Source organism: Pinus tabuliformis, chromosome 4_2, assembly GCF_031772625.1.
Source record: "Pinus tabuliformis cultivar Carrire ecotype Pingquan chromosome 4_2, CPIR1, whole genome shotgun sequence".
NCBI lineage: Eukaryota > Viridiplantae > Streptophyta > Pinopsida > Pinales > Pinaceae > Pinus > Pinus tabuliformis.
In genome coordinates this window covers 483,187,248-483,203,824 of record NC_142304.1, presented here as the reverse complement: position 1 = coordinate 483,203,824, position 16,577 = coordinate 483,187,248, and the positions used below count along the sequence as shown (strand labels likewise).

Here is a 16,577-nt window from a genome sequence, read left to right as displayed (position 1 = left end):
GAATGTAGCTGACATCTTTACCAAGCCTCTTGGAAAGATGAACTTTGAAATATGTAGACAACAACTAAGCATTGTTGAAAATCCATTTTTCCATTATGGGGGATGTTGGAGTAATGTAGAAATGATATGTCAATATAGAGTTGATGAGTTCGTAATTTATTTTGTGAGTTGGTGATCCAAATTATTTGGATCTAGATTATCCTAAAAGCTATCTATGTGTGCCTATATAATATATTGGTTGTCCAAACAGTTTGATTAATAAGATTTGATTTCATTCTTCTACATCTCTCTGTTTTTCTAATAAATACAAGAAAACGATGATGGTTAAACATTTTTCTAAGCTTCTAAAATAACCAAAAGAAAATGTTTTTCTAATAAATACAAAAAAACGCTGATGGTTAAACATTTTTCTAAGCTTCTAAAGTAACCAAAAGAAAATATGGTAGACAATAATAAACCAACTTGGAAAATTTGATTTACCAGCATGATTCCCCAAACATTTATATTCATTTTATTAATATAACCTGTGAATGGTGTATTTATTGAATTGTATATAAAATCCTCTAACTAAACCATATAAAAGCATTGCTTCTCTTCCTCTTCTTCTTCTGCGTGAAAAATAAAATATCAATTATAGCCCATGAATGTGATACAATTACATCTCCATGTGATTATCTATAATCATATCAATAACCCACAATAATAAATGATCTCTTAATAGAATCAATGAACGATATTCTCGTTTAAAAACTGTTTTAGCCAGTGTTAGATATGGTATCTTACGCATCAACCAATCGGGTCTGTTTATGTAAGAACTTGAGAATTAAACAGAACCATATCAATTTCCTTCATAACACTCTTATCTAACTTGAGATTGAATCGGCAAGGTAATGACACCAAGAATCGTCACCTAAACTAAATCTTCTAAATTGATTTCTTGATTAGAAATGTATGATCCTGTAAACATTGTCCAAACACACCATTCATAATAGTGTCAAAACACACCATTCAATGGAAGAATTAAGAGAACCATGTTGAACATGAGGCATTTGATTAAAAAAAACAAACCTTAAACCTAAATCTGAAATCCATTACAAAATGAAATACTCCTCTTTTAATTCTCTCGCCCTCTTTCAAATTCGCACGGTCTCTCTTAGGAAACGAAACAACCATAAAAATTAAGGAAACAATGAATTCACAACGAAACAAACATAAAGATTAATGAAATGGTGAATTCAAAACAAACTTAAAATCAATGAAATATGATGAATTTAGCCATAAACTAGGGAGTGGAGAAGTTTGTAAAATTTATTAATTATATTTTCAATAAGGGAGAATTTCATAAAATTTATTAATTATCTTTTCAATTTTATCCATTCCATGTGGTGTATACATTAAAATAGCAGGCGACCAGGCCATTGAAATTTATTGGAATGCTGGACCGGGGTCCAATAAGAGAGCTGAGGCAGTGGCATTAGCGGGGCTCCTATCTTGTTGGAGATTTTTCTGTTAAAATCCCAAAAACAAAATAAACTGAATATAGAGAACAATGCTCTGTTTTTCACACAGGATCTTAACACAACGGAAGGCTAAAAATTTATTTACAGAGGATAGAGTTTTCACACACCAACAGATTTCAATTCATTAATAAAACTAGTATTACAAAAGAGTCTTCCTCTCTCACGAAGGGATTTCACCAAAAAAAAATTGCAGTGCTACTCTATTCATTCCTTTCCCATTACATTTTATATGCTACGGTGCTACATATTACATTTCATGTTCAATAACAACAAGATTTCATTCACATGTGCTGCTACGCTTCTACCTTCTCACTCTCAACACACAACCACACACAAAAAAAATATTACATACAAAATCTGAATGATTTAATGAACAAAAATGGAGTCCCATGTTGTGAACTGCTCGAGGCTGTCCTTCTCGTCCTTGGCTGAGTTGCACTTTAACTGCGGTAGCTGAGAATTCAATGTGCAAGAGTTGGATCGCAACCTGCTTCCTTCTCAACCATACTATGTATTGAATGCAGTCGCCTACTGCTGTAGTGCTCCATGCTTTAACCAGCTTCGCGCCATTGAACAATATCGCCCACCTCACTATTTTGAATATCAAAGGTCCACACATATATATCTTCTCTATCGGGTCTGCCTCATCGAGTCACATTGCATATCTTAAGCCAGCCAATCCTTTGTTTCTCCATATATTTGAAAATACATAAAAACGCTGCAAAACACAAAAATTTGCCTTTGGCGGACTTCAAATGCTAAATGATTCTGTTTCGGAAATCCATCAGGTCCGGGACTCATCGCTATCAGCACCCACCAAGGCTTCCTTTGTATTTCCTTATATTTCGTTATATAACGAAAATGCGCCAAAAACCATTGAAAACGGCCTTAGCGCGGACTTGAAAATTTATCAGAAATTATTTATAATGCTATCGGGTCCATCCCGTTGGGTCGGATGCATATCATATGTAAAGACCCTGCCCCCTTGGCTATCCCGATAGCGAAATGCCGATGCGATATCAGCGATCGCTCATCATAAAATATAAAAGCCCAGACCTCTTTGTAAGTCCTCCATTGCGACTCACGGATGTGATATCGGTGTTCGCTCATCAGCGATGTCTTGTGCCCCGATCCTTGGTGAAGCGCATGGTTATTGTCTTAATGCTGCTGCACGGCTCAACTGTTGCGCAGTTGAAATTACATTTTCAACGCTCCCCTTTAATTTCAACTGTTGGGAATTCAGTCATACCCAAACACTTCCTCAAAAGTTCAAAGCTTTTCTAATCCAATGGCTTTGTCAAAATGTCTGCAACCTGTTCCTGAGTCCTGCAATGTTGTAAAGTGATTTCTCCATTGCTTACCAATTCTGTCATGTAGTGGAACCTTGTGTCAATGTGTTTCATTCTCTTATGAAACACTGAATTCTTTGATAATGCAATAGCTGAGTTATTGTCACAAAAAATCATTGTTGCTTTTGCCTGCTCTTGGCCTAGGCTCCTTAACATTCTTCTCATCTAAACTGCTTGACATGCTGTTGCTATAGCTGCCACATATTTAGCCTCTGCTGTAGACAACGCCATGATAAGCTGTTTCTTAGAAGCCTATGAAATGGCTCCTGAACCCATGTGAAAAACATAACCGGATGTGCTTTTTCGATCATCTCCACTTCCAGCCCAATCACTATCAGTGTATCCAACTAAATCTGAACATTCTGAAGTAGTATATAAAATCCAAAATCTTTTAGTACCTTTAACATACCTCAGAATTCTTTTTGCTGCCTGCCAATGTGTTTCTCTTGGCTTCTCCATGAATCTGGAAATTAAACTAACAACAAACATTATATCAGGCCTAGTTGCAGTTAAATACATAAGGCTACCAACTATGCTCTTATACAAGCTAGGATCAAAATCCTTGCTACAATCCTCTTTGTTGAGTTTTAATCCCATTACTGTGGGAGTGATTGCTACCTTGCACTCTTGCATATTAAATCTGCCCAACACTTCATTTACATATTTTGCCTGTGAGATAAAAATTCCATTTTCATTTTGATCTACTTCTATTCCTAAGAAGTATCTCAGCAAACCCATGTCAGTCATTTCAAATTCTTCTTTCATGACTGATTTGAAATTTTCAATGAGGTAGTTATCATTACCTGTAAAAATCACATCATCAACATACAACACTACAATTAAAATTTTACCATCCTTTTCTTTGATGTAGACGGTGGGTTCTCCCTCACATTTGTCAAATTCATTTTCCAGTAGATAGGAATCTATCCTATTGTACCATGCTCTTGGCGCTTGCTTCAGCCCATAAAAAGCTTTCTTCAATCTGCACACTTTGTGCTCTTAGCGTTTCTTCTCATAGCCTAGAGGTTGTTCAGTGTAAACCTCCTCCTTTAACACTCTATTTAGGAAGGCTGACTTCACGTCCATTTGGTAAACTTTCCATTTGTTTTGTGCTGCTATGGACAGCACTGCTCTCACAATTTCCATTCTTGCAACCGGTGCGAAAGTCTCCTCATAATCTCTCCCATACTGCTGCTTGTATCCCTTGACAACCAGCCTTGCCTTGTGTCTTTCAATTTTGCCTTCAGCATTGCACTTGGTCTTATAGACCCATTTGACTCCAATGACTTCTTTACCTTTTGGTAGCTCAACTAAATCCCATGTCTTGTTTCTTTCTATGGCATTCATCTCCTCATCCATAGCTTCTATCCATTTCCTATCCTTAATTGCATCTTCGAAATGAATAGGGTCATCAACATGACAATACAAAGCAAACAAGGAATTCATTCCTTCATCATAAATATCACTTAAATTTCTAAATTTCTTACCTCTTTCTTTTGGTGTGCAAGTGCTTGAGGACGCACCTGAATTTCCTTCTTGTGGTGTGCTTGGAGAAGCACTCTCATTTATCCTCAAGGGTGTCCCTTGATGTCCTTGTATTGGCGTTGTTGTTTGGGGATGTATTTCAGCCATCTCCTCATCATCTTCATCATGAGACAAACAGTTTTTAACATTCACTGTTTTCTCTATGCTTCCATCCCAAGCTTCCTCTTCAATGAACTGAATGTCTCTACTCACAAAGAACTTCTTGGTTGATGGGATATACAACCTGTAAGCTTTGGAATCCTCACTGTATCCAATGAAGATACATTTCTCCCCTTTGTTGTCCAGCTTCCTCCTTAGCTGATCTGGGATGTGTGCATAAGCCACACATCCAAAATCTTTCATGTGGGTGACTCCTTGCTTTCTCCCACTCCATGCTTCTTCCGGCACTTTGTTCATGACTGATTTTGTAGGAAATCTATTCAAAATATATACTGCACAGTGTACAGCTTCGGCCCAATAATCATTTGGAAAATGCTTTGCCTTCAACATGCTCCTTGCCATATCCATGATTGTTCTATTCTTCCTTTTGGCAACTCCATTTTGCTGCGGGGTGTACCTAGCTGTAAATTTCTTCTGAATTCCATTTTCTTTACGAAATCGTAGGAATTCCTTGGAGATATACTCACCTCCTGTGTCAGTTCTTAAGACTTTGATATGCAGCCCGCTTTGGTTTTCTACAAGTGCTTTGAAATTGTGAAATTTTTCAAACACTTCACTTTTGTTCTTTAGGAAGTAAACCCAAGTTTTTCTGGTGAAATCATCAATGAATGTTAGAAAATATTGGCTGCCTGCTAGTGATGGGGTTTGCATCGGTCCACATAAATCTGAGTGGACAATTTCTAAGGGTGTCTTTGCCCTTATGCTTTTCCCTGATGGAAAACTTTCTCTGTGTTGTTTCCCCAATATGCAACCTTCACTAAGGCTGTCCAGTTTCTCTATCAATGGTAATCCCCTTACCATCCCTTTTATGCTCAGCAAGTTAAGACCTCCAAAGTTGAGATGTCCAAATCTCAAGTGCCACAACCAATTTTCATCCTTTGGCACACTTTGGAAAGCCTCTTGGGTGGCTGCTGCAATTACTTCTTTGTTTTTCGAATCTACTCTTATTCTGAGAGGGAACATTATGTTCCTCGTCATCTTCACTTCAGCAATGCATCGTTTGCTGGGTGCTCTATCCATGATGGTGCATACATCATTCTCAAAGAAAACATTGTACCCCTTTTGAACAAGCTGTCCAATACTCAAGAGGTTACACCTCATTCTTGGAACATAATAGACATCTGCTATGGTTTTCCTTTCACCTTGCTTTGTAAATATTTTTACTTCTCCTTTGCGCATAACAGAAATTTTACTATCAGTCCCAAGTGTGACTTGTGACTGCACACTTTGATCTAAAGCAAAAAACAAAGCTATGTTTCCTGTCATATGGTTACTACAACCGAAATCTAGAAACCATATATCTTCACTATTTGTTTCAGCCATGTTACAAGCTAATAACACATTATCTTGGCTGATATTTTCTCTAGTGATATTTGCATTGGATCTATTACTCATATCATGCTGCTTCTTCCTACATTCACTAGCATAGTGCCCATATTTTTTACAGTAATAACATTGGACATTGGATTTTTCATACCTTTGTCCTTGAGCATGATGTTGTCCTCTTTGTTGGCTGATACCTTGGCCTTGGTTCTGATTTGGATTGCTGCCTCTTCCTTGAGCATTTGCTGGACTGTTCCTTCCACCTCTATTTTGGCTTCTGCCTTGACCTCTTCCTCTTCCAAAGGACATCTGGGTCTTGAAGGCTTGCTCTAGAGATGAGTTTTTATTTCTACTCAACCTCTGCTCATGTGTTACCAGTGATGCATGAAGGTCATCAACTGAAAAGTTTGAGAGATCCTTTGTTTCTTCTATGGTGGTGACAATCACATGGAACCTTGAGGGCAGGACTCTCAATATTTTCTCCACAATCCTCCTTTCTTCAAGAGTCTCTCCATGAGTCCTTATCTGTGTGACCAAACCAATTACATATGTGAAGAATGAATCAATATTATCTGACTCCTTCATGCACAGATTCTCAAAATCTTTCCTTAGCAACTGTAGTTTTGTTGTCTTTACTCTCTCCATGCCTTGATAGGCTGTCTTGAGAGTTTGCCATGCTTCTTTGGATGTCTTGGCTGCTGCTATCCTTGGAAACACACTCTGGTCTAGTGCTTGATACAAAAATACAAGGGCTTTTGAATCCTTCTTCCTATTGCTCTTCAATAGATCTTTTTCTGCCTGAGTTAAGCTGTTAAACTCATTTTCATTTGTTGGTTCTTCAAACCCATATTCAACAAGTTCCCATAAATCTTGTGAGGCAAATAGGGCTCTCATGGTTATTGCCCAATAGTCATAGTTTTTCCCATTAAACTGTGGGAGCTGAGAATTAAACATACCCATGCTAGTACTTGTGCTGGCCATTCTTGCAATACTTGACTATGTATTAAAAATCACCGAAAAAATACCTTGGATTCTTTTGCCTGAGTCTTCACACTATTGGAGAAGTTGCTGCAGTAAGAATCATTCCTTCAGCTTCTTTGAACCCTTCAAAGAGCCTGGATCAGCTCCGATACCACTGTTGGAGATTTTTTTGTTAAAATCCCAAAAACAAAATAAACTGAATACAGAGAAAAATGCTCTGTTTTTCACACAGGATCTTAACACAGCGGAAGGCTAAAAATTTATTTGCAGAGGACAGATTTTTCACACACCAACAGATTTCTATTCAATAATAAAACTGGTATTACAAAAGATTCTTCCTCTCTCACGGAGGGATTTCACCAAAAAAAATGCGTAGTGCTACTCTATTCATTCCTTTCCCATTACGTTGTATATGCTATGGTGTTGCATATTACATTTCATGTTCAACAACACTAAGATTTCATTCACATGCGCTGATGCGCTTCTACCTTCTCACTCTCAACACACAACCACAAAAAAAATATATATTACATACAAAATCTGAATGATTTAATGAACAAAAATGGAGTCCCATTCTGTAAACTGCTCGAGGATGTCCTTCTCGTCCTTGGCTGAGCTACACTTTAACTGCGGTAGCTGAGAGTTCAATGTGCAAGAGTTGGATTGAAACCTGCTTCCTTCTCGGACATACTGTGTATTGAATGTAGTCACCTACTGCTGTACTGCTCCATGCTTTAACCAGCTCTGCGCCATTGAACATTATCACGCACCTCACTATTTTGAATATCAAAGGTCCACACATATATATCTTCTCTATCGGGTCCGCCTCATCGGGTCGCATTGCATATCTTAAGCCGGCCAATCCTCTGTTTCTCCATATATTTGAAAATATATAAAAACGCTGCAAAACACAAAAATTTTCCTTTGGCGGACTTCAAATGCTAAATGATTCTATTTCAGAAATCCATCGGGTCCGGGACTCATCGCTATCAGCACCCGCCAAGGCTTCCTTTGTATTTCCTTATATTTCGTTATATAACAAAAATGTGCCAAAAACCATTGAAAACGGCCTTAGCACGAACTTGAAAATTTATCAAAAATTATTTATAATGCTATCAGGTCCGTCCCGTCGGGTCGGATGCATGTCATATGTAAAGACCGCGCCCCCTTGGCTATCCCGATAGTGAAATGCCGATGCGATATCCGCCGATGCAATATCGGCAATTGCTCATCACAAAATATAAAAGCCCAGACCTCTTTTTAAGTCCTCCATTGCGACTCGCCGATGCGATATCGGCGATCGCTCATCGGCGATGTCTTGTGCCCCGATCCTTGGTGAAGCGCACGGTTATTGTCTTAATGCTGCTGCACGTCTCAACTGTTGCGCGGTTGAAATTACATTTTCAACATATCCTTCGGCAATTTTCTTGACATTCCGTTTTTGAAAATCTATGGAGACTCGAGGATAATAATTGATCATGTTTTGTCAAAACACAACATAAAAAATATTCATCTTGCTGGATGGCTGGACAGGATTGCAGCTATATGGAATAACAAGAAGGCCTATAAGATTTCACACATTGACAGGAACAAAAACAAAAAAGCAGATGCATTATCCAAAATGGGCCTAACTTCTCCCCAAGGCATTTGGAGGATGCAGATCAGAATGGACAACAACTGCTTCCAGATACAGGACTTTTGTCTTCTGGGTATATAATTTTTAAACTATGGAAAAGTTTCTGGTATGTTTTCCTACACATGCTCATACAATGGCTATCTCATAAGCAAAGGTATGCATATATAATCTTGCTGCCATGGTAATCTTTTTGCTTCCCTATATCTGTAGATCATAATATCTAAATCTACTCTAAACTTTATGTTGTATATATAGGACATCTTTCAAATGTTTTTGCTAATACTCTAGATGTGGCGTGATCCACACGACAGCTTAAACTAATGGCAATATTAACCGAGTATGTATGTCTATATTTGAATATAATAAAAATATACAGCTTTTTTTTTCGTGCTGCAAAAAAGGGCGAAGAATATTATACTCCAATTCAATGTCAACCATTTACGCTTTCTTATTTTTATAAAGAACGAAAATTCATACCTCTCAATTCCAAATATAATCTTTTTTAATATTATACTAATTTTTCATAAATAAGTATTATATATTCTAACTTAAACTCTTTAGGTTTTATCTTTTCAAACTAAATTGAATTTTTATAAGTTGTACATGTACCTTCCCTCAATCCTCACCGATCTTATTTATTATTCTTCATAATTAAAAAAAGACGATACGTTAAATTGCAATTCAAGGTATTTTGGTTGTTTTGGAATTCTTTAATAAGATATTTTTAGGCTAGTCTCTTACTATCTCTGTAAGGAAATATAAATAATTTTAAAATATAATTTTTTCGTTTTCCTCGCATAAACCTTTTATGTTTTTTCATTCTACCGTCCCTAATTTTGACCCGTTTTATGTTTGATATTTTTTCTTTTCCTTCCTTCCCTTAGGGTTATGAACTTGTTCTTTTCCCTTTCTTCCCTCAGGGTCACGAACTTATTTTACTCTTTTAAAGACATTTGGGCAAAGGAAAATACGTGGTTCATTACTGTGATTATCTTGTGACTGACATGAAACCATATTTGGCCTTCCAAGGGAACAATGGAGCCAATATAACGAAAAATCTCCCGATCTAAGTTATTAGAGAGACGAGAATCATTTAACATTTCTCTGCTTCCAGGAAGAACTCATAAGAATGAAAGATCAGATAAAAAAATTGTGTTATAGAGAACACTTCCAGAAAGTGCTGAAGCATTCCATAAAACCAGACACTGGTGAAAAATACATAAACTAACTGATGCCAAATACACACATTACTCTAAATAACTTTATAGGATTTTATTGGGCGCATGAATATTTTGAAAAGAATCTGCAGTTGATCACAATATCCCACCGAAACTGCAAGTGCTAGAAAAATGAAGCAATCTGGCTCATAATATCAAAACAAGGGGCTAAAACATAAGTCGATCGTTATTTATAACCCCTCTTATTCAAAAGTAAGGAACTACACACTGCCTTCTTTGTTTCGACAACTAAAGCAAGGCTAAAATTTATGCAGGTACGTTTCTACTTCAAGAAATGTCATCCAATCTACAAATGTGCCGAAAGTAATTAAATCCTGTAAAAAAAATAATGCATAAGATTTCTCACACGTATAAACAATGATTCACAATGAACGTTGTAAGGTAGTTGTGTATGAAACTTACTTTAATGGCTGAACGTCTATGAAGAAACTGGAGATGGAGATGGAGCTGAAGTGGGAGAAATTGTTATATCTCCAAAACCAATTGTTGCAGGAGCAGCAGCAAATGAGCCAAACTGACTCATCATCCGACGGTCTCCGCTTCTGTGAGCCTCGCACAGGCGGGGCAAGTATACACCTACACAAATTACATATAAATAAATCAATCATGGCCTATCTTGAGGTCTAAAATCCATACATATATTCATAGTTACAGGTATGTCTCATGTAGGTATACTATTTTACATCTGCTACAACGTAGGGTACATGAATATGATGATGAAGAGTGATTAGTACCTTCCCCAGCAGCAAGATTGAAGTAGAGGTCGATGATGTTGGGGCACTTGTTGTAGCACCGGGGACAGCATAACTTATTTGTGAAACCATGTTCTGCTAGAGAATCTGTGGACATCCCCACTGTCATCCTCTCCAACCCACACGCATTCATGCACTCATCTGTTTCTATCAATTCTTTCATATTCTCCGCGATAATCTCCGATGTTTGCACAGTGCACACCATCAATTACCCAATTAACTAATTAGACCAACATAGGAGAAATTGGAAGGTTAAGCAAAGACAGTAATTATATATGTGAGATTAATGAATGGAGAATGACCTAAACTTACCTGGCATTCATACTGTGTATTGCCATCCCTCAGGATCGACTTCTCAAGAACACAGCGTGCTCCAAAAGACGACACAGAAAAAGCGCAAACCTCCATGAGCAGCTTCTCGCATACTATGCCCCCTGATCATTAATCAATCGAATAGTGAGTAATCTATATATTCAAATATTGTTAATTAAATTACCAATTACTATGATCCGAATATAAGAAAAGGGTTAAGTACCAAGCCAATAACATATTCTCAATGGAAATGCCAATAACATAAAATCAAATCAATTGTACATACCATAAACAACTTGCACACTTATGACTGAAATAAGGGCTGACATTGCCAAAAAAAGCCTCGCCATAGCCATTTGTGTATCGTTCTGAATATTCTTGATTACCACTGTGTTTTCTCTGTTAAAATGGGGACGTATGTGTAATAACTATCAACTAGTTTGATCTAATTTAGAGAAGAAATCGCAGAAAATAGGAAGGATAGTATAAGAAGATGCGTGATTGATGCTTCCGCGCTTGTATGATCACTCATTCATCAATGTATATATATAGGGGTAACGACTGTAGAGTAGACAACCAGAGGCAATGAGACATTTTCCACGTTGAGAAATTTTCAACACCGAATTGGGGCTACCTGGTGCAATTACCATCTAAATTTCCTGCAAATATATTTAAATAAACTACGCATGGACATGGCCAAAAAGGTCTCTAGAAACACCGCCATTGAATGACGTATAGATATGCTAGACACATTCGCAATTTCGCATTGTGTTTGGTTGGAGTGGGGATCAGTTGGTATCCCGCGGTTACGCGCAACCGGGCCCGACTATCAAACCGTAATGTACGACGATTGTGTCATTTGTCAATTGACTGCATATTGTGATGTTAATCAACCAAAACTTCGAACCATGGAAAACTTGACATTTTCTGTACAGAATTGTTATAAATCCACTGTTACATTTTTTTGTTTTAAATGTAAAAGTGACGTGTAGAAGACTCGATGTCACGATCAGAGGAGCTCGTTTGGAACGGGGAGCAGAATCAGAATATTTATAATGTGTTCCCTGCAAGATGTGGTTGACTTGACTTACTAATTTGTGGGAGAGTTAGATTTATATATTACTAGTAGGGTTGGAATTTGACCGACATTTTTCCCTTCATTACGTATAAAATAGTAAAATATGTTGAATATTTTTAAATAACCGATAAAAATGGAAATGTTTGTATTAAAAATAAAACCCACTAGGCAGTATTACGAAAGAGAGTCTGACTCTGCAGAATGCTTTACATTGTTCATGCACATTACACATTAAATAGAAAACATGGTTTTAGGGAAGTTACAACAATATCCTAAGAAATAGAAACTAATTCCTATCCCGCTATCCTGAGGTTATGTGAACCAACTCTACCTATTCTAGGATATTCTCCATTATCTTCAACGCTCCCCCCTTAATGGAGAATGGGTTCACATATATGCCTAACATCTCCTTAAACATTTGAAACTTAACTTTTCCAAGAGACTTAGTGAAAATGTTCGCAACATTATCACATTTATTACAATATTCCAGATGAATTTCTTTGGATTGCACTTTCTCCCTAACAAAGTGGAATTGAGTATCAATATGTTTAGTGTTTTTGTGAAACACCGGATCATAAGCTAGCTTGATTAAACTCTGATTGTTGTTGCGACTGTCTATTCTTCCCCAACATCCTGGAGAAGTCTCCACAACCAAACTGCCTCACACGTTGTTGCACACATTGCTTAATACTCTGCTTCTGCTGAGGACAAGGAGACTGTGTTCTGCTTCTCACTTCCCCATGTGATCACCCTGGATCCAATACTGAATGCATAACCTGTTATAGATATACGATCATCTACATTTCCTGCCCAATCTGAATCTGCAAATCCTACCAATCTAACACTAGAAGAGTCAGTGTAAATATTTCCATAATATACAGTACCTTGTAGATACCTCAAAACATTCTTCGCTACATTCCAATGGCTTTCGAGTAGCTTAGACATAAATTGGCTTAACACGCTGACTGCATAAGCCAAATCAGGTCTAGTGGTGGTTAGGTAGATCAGACTCCCAACCAGCTATCCATAAAGTGTTGCATCCGCCACTTTTGAGCCATCCTCACACTGCAATTTGATGTTCTGTTGCAATGGTACCGGTGCTGGCTTACACTGATCCATTCTAAAATTTTCTAACAGGCCTTTGACATACTTTGTTTGAGACAAAAATGTTTGACCTGAATCTCTCTAGATCTCGAAACCTAAATAGTACCTGAGTTCACCAAGATGCTTCATCTCAAACATCTATGACATTTGTTGCTTGATTTCATCAATTAGATATATAGCATCACCTGTAATTATCAAATCATCTACATTTAATGAAATCAGCACTACGAACCCTTGTTCATCTTTCATGGTGTAAAGATTAGGGTCATTCTTACTTCTATCATAGCCAGCTTGTAGAAAAAATGAATCAATTTTCTCATACCATGACCTAGGAGCTTGTTTTAGTCCATAGAGTGTTTTCTTCAACCTACAGACTAAATGTTCTTGTCATTTCTGGACAAACCCTTCTGGTTGCTCTAGATAAACTTCTTCTTTCAGTTCTCCATTCAAAAATGCAGACTTTACATCTAGTTGGTGAATCATCCAATGTTTCTTACTAGCTAAAGCAATTAACATTCTAATAGTGTTCAATTTAGCTACAGGGGCGAAGGTTTCTTCATAGTCTATCCCTTCTTTTTGTGAGTATCCCTTTGCAACCAACCTAGCTTTTAGTTTTTCTATAGTTCCATCTGCATTAATTTTCGGTTTATATAACCATTTACAACCTATGGTTTGTTTTCCTCTAGGAAGTTCAACCAATTCCCAAGTGTTATTTCTGATTATTGAATCATATTCCTGTTCCATGGCTGTTTTCCATTCACTACTTTCATTTGCTTTTTTATAACTAGATGGTTCAACCACATTCATCATAATAGTTATAAAAACATTTTCACTATATCTTGCAGGCATTTGAGCTTTCCTACCTGATCTCTTGAGTGGTGGGGTGGTGGTTTCAAACCTTATTTGATCATCATTTACTTTTTCTTCATGTTGTTGCTGCTACTACTGTTGCTGTTGTTGTTCATCCTCTACCTTTGTCTGTTGCTGACCCCGATTGTCATATGCTTTTTCTTCATTCACAACGTGATAGGACCCTATAATACTAGTGATTACCCCATTACTATTGTAGTTGTATCCCTTATTAATATTGTTGTACCCCTATTGTCCCCATATTTCTATTACTGTGCCCCATAGAATCCCTTTATTGTTATTTTTGTGGCTTTATATTATTATTGTTAGGTAGGCTGGGTTATATTGTGACTCCTTAGACTCCTATATATAGAAAGGAGGTTTTGTCATTTGAATCATCCAAGAATTGTTCATTTTTGTAATGTACAGGAGGTTGCCCCCTCGAAGAGGCTGAATTCTAAGGCGTTGATCTATCTTTTCTATCTTTTTCTTGAGCTGGTTTCATAACATTTGGTTTCAAAGCTTTGGATTCTAGGGTTTCGCTGCTCCAAACAGGTCATCGTGGAATTTTCACTATAACTTTTTCTATGACGTTTAAGAAGCTAAAAAAAAAACCATTTGAGAAGAAATCGCGCTGAAACTCGGGTCCGAATTTCAAAGCATTTTGCGCTATATTTGCGGAGATATGATCTGAGGAAGTTGATCTTTTTGCAGACTCCTGAATTACATTCTAAACAGGTGACCTGGGGAAAATCGTCATAACTTTCTTTCTGAGCATTGGATTAAATTTCGTAAGAAGGTATAGAAAGAGGACGGACTGTAGTTTCTTGTATATATTTTTCAGAGTCAAAAGTCGAAACAGTGACTAGTGGCACGTCATACAAATTCGCTCTACTGAACTAGTCTATAATCACGTCACTGTGGGAGATTGTGCATAACTCTTTCTTGGAGAATCCAATTTGGATCAGACTAGTGGCATTGGAAAGAGGACGCAGAGGGCTACTACAGATCACAATTTCAGAACTGGATGATCCAAAATTACAGAGATACATCAGATTCAATATCAGGCTCCTACAAAGTGAAAAAAGGTGTGTAGTTTTTTTTAAATTTTTGCATAAGCTTGGTTTGAAAAATTAGTTTGAAGGAATTCAGAAGGCATAGTAAAGCATTATTATTGGTAATTGAAGCCCCGAGGAAAGAAAATGCAAACACCTAGTAGGCAACCTGAAAGCTCTAGCATGACTTATGAAGAAGAGGAAGAAATGCAACATGATATATCAAAATTACAAGACCAAGTGCAACAAGTGTCACTTGCACAAAAAGAAACAGAATCTAAGATGGATGGTTTAAAGAAAGATCTAGAAGCTAAGATGGATGTTTTAAAGAAAGGCATAGAAGCTAAGATGGATTGTTTAAAGAAAGGCGTAGAAGCTAAGAGGAATGACATGGAAGCTAAGATGGACGATTTGAAGATAGATTTGAAGACAGACATGGAAGAATTGAAGATAAATATGAATAAGTTGCTACAAGAAATGGTCCCTAATGGTGAAAGGGTAGTAAAGAAAACTCATGATGAGAACAAAAAAAATGTTAATCATGATTCCATAGACACTAATGTTGGATCGAAGACCCACCATATGCCAAAAATCGATATGAGGAAGTTTGATGGCAAGGATCCCGCAACATGGATATTACAGATGGAGAAATTATTTGATCTCAATAATGTGCAAAACACACAAAAGGTACGTATGGCAACTTTATATTTGGAACCAAATCAGTTTGTATGGTATCAATGGCTTTGCTCTCGTAAACAAATTATCACTTGGGCAATTTTTACGGAAGAATTGACAGCACATTATGAGGATACAAAAAACAACACTTTTTTTAGCCAATTGATAAGTCTCAAACAAAAGGGTTCAATAATGGAGCACATTGAGGAGTTCCAAAAATTGAACATAAGGGTAAAAAATATTCCAAAGGAGCATAGGATTGATGTGTTCATAGGGACTTTAAAGGATAATATCCAACATGATGTTCGCCTTTGGGAACCTGATTCATTAGAGAAGGCATTCAGGTTAGCAAGAAAAATGGAAAGCAAAATTATGGCAACCAGGAAGCATACCAGTCACAACTATAAAGATGGAAGTGTTGTTGCCCCTAGCCTTCCACAACCTATAAGGTTGACACCACAACAATTGGAAGAAAAAAGAACAAAAGGGCTTTGTTACAGTTGTGATAGCAAATACACTAAAGGTCATAAGTGTGCTGAGAAGAAATTATTCTACATAGATTGTGAAGAGGAAGAAGAAAAGGAGCAAGAAAGGTCAAAAGAAGAGGATATACTCCAGGAACAAAGCCTAGATAAAGAAGAAATGAATCCGACCATATCTTGTAATGCATTGGCTAGAATTACCACTCCTCAAACCATCAAGATAGAAGGACAAATCAAGAAGAAAAAGGTAATAGTGTTGATTGATTCAGGAAGTACCCACAATTTTATTCATTGTAAGGTAGCAAAGGAATTGAATTGCTTCCTATATCCAGCACCAGAGTGTCAAGTGATGATTGCAAATGGAGGAACAATAAATTGCTCTGGAAAGTGCCATAATATCAAGCTATCCATGGGAGAATATGTATTGACTAGCCCAATGCTTTCCATTCCAATGGGAGGTGCTGATGTTGTACTAGGAGTCCAATGGCTACAATCCTTGGGTACAATAGCTTTTAATTT

At 37.1% G+C, this 16,577-nt stretch overlaps 1 protein-coding gene across 1 annotated transcript; it reads right to left on the bottom strand.

Annotated features, from left to right (window-relative positions):
- Window positions 1–10,169: 10,169 nt before the first annotated feature.
- LOC149170055 (uncharacterized) lies at window positions 10,170–11,316 on the bottom strand. The gene is made up of 4 exons (XM_089427224.1): window positions 11,102–11,316; window positions 10,819–10,937; window positions 10,486–10,693; window positions 10,170–10,327 (listed from the first exon to the last, which is right to left on the bottom strand). Exons 1-4 carry the CDS (start codon window positions 11,169–11,171, stop codon window positions 10,170–10,172), a joined length of 555 nt encoding a protein of 184 aa, XP_089283350.1. The 5' UTR covers window positions 11,172–11,316.
- Window positions 11,317–16,577: the final 5,261 nt, after the last annotated feature.

Bases quoted from the DNA above. Each gene is read 5' to 3' on its own strand.
- LOC149170055 (XM_089427224.1), bottom strand. From the start codon at position 11,171: ATGGCTATGGCGAGGCTTTTTTTGGCAATGTCAGCCCTTATTTCAGTC. The intron at 10,694-10,818 runs CAGGTAAGTTTA...GTGTGCACTGTG, and splicing joins GCAATACACAGTATGAATGC to CAAACATCGGAGATTATCGC. The intron at 10,328-10,485 runs GTACTAATCACT...TAATTTGTGTAG, and splicing joins CAATCTTGCTGCTGGGGAAG to GTGTATACTTGCCCCGCCTG.